Raw genomic sequence first — 5,839 nt, forward strand, 5'->3', positions numbered from 1 at the left:
AAGATATTCCAAAAAAATGAAAAACTAAGCCAGCCCAAATACCTATACTTATATCCTAAATCAAACACCGGGAAAACCTGGTCTAAGAGATGAGGAAGGGCATTGCGTAACGTTAAAGGGATCAATACAGCAAGAGGATGTAACACTTATAAATAGGTATGCACCCAACACTGGAGCAATCACATATATAAAGCAAATATCAGATCAAAGGGAGAGATTGACACCGACACCATAAGAGTTGGGGATTTGAACACCCCACTCTCAGCATTGGACACATCATAGGGAAGGAAAAATCAATAAGGCAACCCACGTGCATTTCTATAGCACCATACACCAGATGGACCTAACAGACAGAGCATTTCATCCAACAGCTGCAGAATGCACACTGAACCCAACAGCACATTTATAATCGACTATATGTTTGACCACCAAATAGGTCCCGACAACTTCACATAAATCAAACTCCTATCAACTATAGTTTCTGACCATGATGGAAACAAACTGGAAATCAATAATTAGAAGAACTTGGAAAACTAGACAAATGTCTGGAAATTAAACAACATACTTTTGAACCACCACAGGGTCAAAGAAGAGATGACTAAGGAAACCAAAACATTTCCTGAAACTACTGAAGTCAGAAGCACAACTTAGCAAACCTATGGGATACAGCCAAGTCAGAATTACGGGGAAAGGTCCAGCAACCCCACTGCTGGGTGTAGATCACAAAGAATGGTTATCATCATTTTGAAAGGATTTGTACAGGCCCGTGTTTATTGCGGTTATGTTTACAACAGCTCAGAGTTGGAACCAACCTAAGCGGAAATCAGCACATGACTGGGTAAGGACAATGTGTATATATGCACAATGGAATACCACCCTGCCAAAAAAAGGGACTGAAATTCTGCCATTCGCTTTGAGATGTTTCCATTAAGTCAAATAATCCAGGCAAACGGTGAGAAAAACGGGACCTCATTCGTAATGGGAACACAAAATAAACGGAAAGGAGAGGAGAAAAACAGAGAGAGAAAGAGAAAAAGAAAGAGAGAGAGAAACAAGCAAAGAAAGAAAGAGAAACACACAGCAATCACAGTCACACCGTGAAATTTCAGGAAGAGAGAAGACAATTGTGGTTACTAGAGGTGGGAAACGGAAAGGGGAGGGAGAGGAGTGTCAGCGAGAGATTGAATAACAGCCACAAGGAATGATCATATTTTAAATGACCGATATGGTAATTATGCTGATATGATCATCACACATGGTACCACAGATATTGATACTCAACACTGTTCCCCACAATTGTAGAAAAATCAAATTTTACGGAAAAAACAAAACAAAACAGAACAGAACAAAACCAAAGAGCTCTAGTGTTAAAGAGCAAGAAAGGGCGAACTACAGCCAATGACCAATGACTGTATAACTTCAAGTAGTAACTACAGAGAATGAATGTTGAATGTTCTCCCCACCAAGAGGTCACAATTCTTTAAGGTGAAACATATGGTACAGCACTTCTGGAGACGGGCATAGCTTAGAGGTTACCAGAAATGAGGGAAAGTGAATAATGAGTAGTGATGGGTAAGTAGGTACGCAATTTATACTTAGGATGACAAAAAATGGCTTAGAAATAGATAGAGGTAGTGGTTATGCAGCATGGCAAATGGAATTAAGTCCATGCACTCCTATGTTTAAAAATGCTTAACATCGAAATTCTCATGCTATATTTGTTTTGCCACAATAAAAAGCAAAAATGAAATGAAATATAACCTGTCTGTTACCACACTAATTGACCACCAAGACAATGAGGTCTGCCACAAATGCTTTGCTGGTCTCATCTCTCTCCATGCCCGGTTCTGGGGCTGCTCTTATACACAGATCTGACAAATGAGGGAATACCGACTCTAACAGCAGGTGCAACGCATCAAAGCTCCCCTCAAGCATAATGCTCCTCTTCTTGCACATACAAGAAATGGGCATCATTTCTTCGCACTTTCTAAGCCCTATCCTTCTGATATGCGTTGCCCAGATTTCACCCTCCGTGGTCCATTGTTCATTACTTACAGAACCACTAAATTTCAACGGAGAAGCAAACGGTGTGGATCAATTTAGTCCACATTCTCAAGGCATAGATTAACTCAGAGATTTTAAGAACCACAAAGCATACAGTTAAAATTTTTGTTCAGTTCTGCACACTATGGACAAAACGAAAATCACATTGTAGGAGATATTTTCAAAGTCTAAAGAGAATAGGTCCGAACACATACAATCAACTCCTACAAATCAAGAAGAAACTAGAAAGAAAACCAATGCCAAAGATAGGAAAGAAAAACACAAAGGATAATGAATAATCAGAAGTCATTAAAAATGTCCAAACTCATTAGTGGTTAGAGAAATAGAACTTCAAATAACAAGAGTCAATCACTTTTTTACTTAAACGAGTACCATTCAAAGGCTAGGTCATGCCAAGTTTGGGAACGTAACGTGAGGACACGAGAATTGCAGTGTTAGGGTTTGGACTAGTACAGACCTTCTGGAGACTAACCCGGCAGTACTTGGTAAAATTACATGTGCACACACCGTTTCTCCCAACAGTTCAGAACTCGGCGCAATCTCACAGAAGTCCGTAGGGGCCGTGTGTTCACTGTGGAAATGTGGAGAAGAGGAGCTGGGGGCGGTCAAGTGTGCATCACTGACATAGAGAGTGGGCAACATCTCGTGTATGAAGCACACGGAGCACCATGCGGCAACCGGAAAGAATGGACTAAATGTGCATACAGAGGCACAGATGGATCTTTCAACAACAATCGTGCTGTGAGAAGAAAAAAACTCTTAGGAAAAGGTGCATAATAATACCATTCATGTAGATTGAAAATGCATAATAGAATGACCACCACTCACAGAACTTCCATGGAAAGAAATGGGAGGGTGGCCACCTATGAAATACCATGAATTACAGCATGGCCGTGAATGAGGGATGGGCTTGAGAATGGAAATAAGAGGAGTAGAGAAAAATTAACAGGTTAATATAGCAAATAAACATTCGCAACTAGACAGCATCCTGTGTGGACCAACAATGACGTGAAACGAACAGGGAAGGAAAAGCTGTGTGAGCACATCGATTGTGCCCCTGCCAAAGCTGGCGTTCTTGGAAACACATCCTTCCATGTGCCAAAGATTTTGCTTTCTCAAAACTGGTTCTTACCTCTGATATTCAAGACCTATCAGGATTTGGTGAACACTGGGGGCTGACTAGCACAACCCCTGCCCACAACGCTTTTGGTTTTACCCTCTTCAGCGAACACCGTCCACATGACACACTACTGTTCAAAGACGGGTGGTCAAAAGTCTTCCAGGAAGTGTTCCCTTCACGCATACACAGACAAGGTTTTTAATGAGACCTGACGCTCTTGGCCATTTGTCCATCCTTCTGTTCCTTCCTTGCCCAGACCATGAACATGATGTCGGTCATACACCGCACCCACTTTGAAACCATGAGGGACAAAGTCACACAGCAAAAGGGGGAGAACAGGAATGGGAGGAGAGAGAGAAGGATCAAGGTCCTTTCTGATTTCCTTGAGCAGCTGCAATAGCCTTATCTGCTGACTCCAAGATTTCTCATTTCTCCTCTTGCAAAATGTGGTAACATTAAACTAGCAGTCTTGCCTCTTGATTACCAAGACTCAAACCCAGGTTCCAGCCACTCACTTCTCGACCTGTGCCTTACATCTCAAGACTAGGTTCCTTTTCCCATTGATCTCCCTATCCCAATCCTTTATTCACGCAAGGTATGAGATTTCGAGGGTGAGATTTGTGTTCACGTTTCATTATATAGGTAACAAATTAACCTTCATAAATGACAAGTTATGAGCAAGAGGTAATACTTGGATTCGAAGAGTTAAAGAAAACAAATTATTTTATATTAAGTTTCGGTCCCCCCGCTTTCCATCAGGCCACAAATCCTGAAATCCATTGTCACCCTGATACACATGAGACCGGACTTCTCAGGAAACAAAGCCTTTTATTCAGAAACTGCTTTTGTTGCTCCACTCTAGTAACTCCAATCCTATAGCCCTCCCTGGGCTTCTGCACATAGCCCCACGTGCGAAGACGGAGAAAAGGATGTAGGGATTCATGTTTGGAAAGTGATCGGGATAAGATCTTTTGTTTCCAGGGATGTGATGAAACCCCTCAGTCACCGTCAGCTGAAGACAGATCCTTCGACATTAAATCAGGTCCCCCGCAGACAATAATCAATTCTTACTTCGGAGTGAAGTGAAAGGATAGGGAGGATTTCTACCGCCATTGTACTTGGAGTGGTCATTTCAGAGGCAAGAAGGATCTGCCGTCATGGGAATCAGCAAGAGGTATAGTATTTTCTGTAGCAAAGTGGCCGGTAGCCACAGGAGCCAGAGCCATATCCACAGCCATAGCGGGAGCCATATCCACAGCCTAGTCCATATTTAGAGCCGTATCCACAGCCAGAGCCGTATCCACAGTTGGAGCCACAGCCAGAGCCACAGCCACAGCCAGAGCCACAGCCACCGCAAGAGCCGTATCCACAGCCAGAGCCACAGCCACCGCAAGAGCCGTATCCACAGCCGGGGCCACATCCACAGCCAGAGCCGTATCCACAGCCAGAGCCGCAGCCAGAGCCATATCCACAGTCAGAGCCACAGCCACCGCAAGAGCCGCATCCGCAGCCAGAGCCGTATCCGCAACCGCAGCCACAGCCGGAGCCACAGCCCCCACAGGGGTTTCCACCGTAGTTGCCACACATCGTGTCAGGAGGTGAGGTTTCAGTCAAGAGGTAGGAGGATATTGCTGAAGTGTGAGTGTCGTCCTCTCTTCCAGGACCTTTATATACTTACTGGGATGAATAGGTCAACCCTCACGTGGGCTTTGTTCTCTCATTTAACAACCATTTGCCTAAAATGAGCTCATTCTGTGGGCAATCATTTTGTTAGGGATTTATAATTGATTTCCTGCTTCCCCAGGAATTTTCTCAAGCCTTGAAAGAAAAGGATCCATTTTCGATGGACCCAAGCTGACACAACCATCATTGAATTTTATGACCATGACATAACACATCACCAAAACATGTTTCATCTATAAATGTGTGTTTCGTTATCGCACTGCTCTGTCAAGGTCTTGGAAAGCACTTACTGAAGAAGAAGCTCTACTCAATACTATTAAAAGTATCACCAGCAGCAGCACGTTGGTTCCCATTTTCTCCTACCTCCGTACTTTGTCTTTTTCCAGCAAAATGACTCTAACTTACTTGCATAGACTTTGGGCAATAAATTGAGTATTTCCAAATGCTACAACCACGCCCTGAAATGTTCTCCATCTCCCTGAAGGAAAGCTTGCCTATCCCCTCCTTTTCCAAGCAGATCATGACTTTCTCGCTTTCTCTGGGACAAAATTGTTTCTTTCTGAAACCCCTGCTGGTCAGTTATGTACACAGACGTATCATTTCTCCTATATATGAAAAGACACACTTACCCAAAGGCGTCCACGTCGAATGAGAAACAGGCCTGAGATCAACAAGATCTTTGTGAAAGTTCGATTGTTCAATGCAAGACTGTCTGTGGGTTTACTCGGACGACTCTCATATTGGTGCTATAGATCCATGCTTCCCAATAAAGGGTAAAGCCAATCGATGAGTGATACTCCCAGACTTCACAGTAGTATTCTCATTTTTGTCTTATCTGTCTTCTCCAAACAAAAACAAAAAACAAAAAAAACAAAACTCTACTTGAAAATGTAATTTACTTATCGTACTTTTTGTTTGGATACCTTGCAATTAGGAAATGAGTAATCGTTGACCTTTCTGAGGTACTTAGTT

General features: G+C 42.9%; 1 protein-coding gene across 1 annotated transcript; it reads right to left on the reverse strand.

Moving 5' to 3' along the window:
- Positions 1 to 4,348: 4,348 nt before the first annotated feature.
- On the reverse strand, positions 4,349 to 4,771 carry LOC134364886 (keratin-associated protein 21-1-like). Its single transcript, XM_063081108.1, has one exon. It carries the CDS (start codon positions 4,769 to 4,771, stop codon positions 4,349 to 4,351), a length of 423 nt encoding a protein of 140 aa, XP_062937178.1.
- Positions 4,772 to 5,839: the final 1,068 nt, after the last annotated feature.

This window comes from Cynocephalus volans, chromosome 1 (genome assembly GCF_027409185.1).
Source record: "Cynocephalus volans isolate mCynVol1 chromosome 1, mCynVol1.pri, whole genome shotgun sequence".
Classification (NCBI taxonomy): domain Eukaryota; kingdom Metazoa; phylum Chordata; class Mammalia; order Dermoptera; family Cynocephalidae; genus Cynocephalus; species Cynocephalus volans.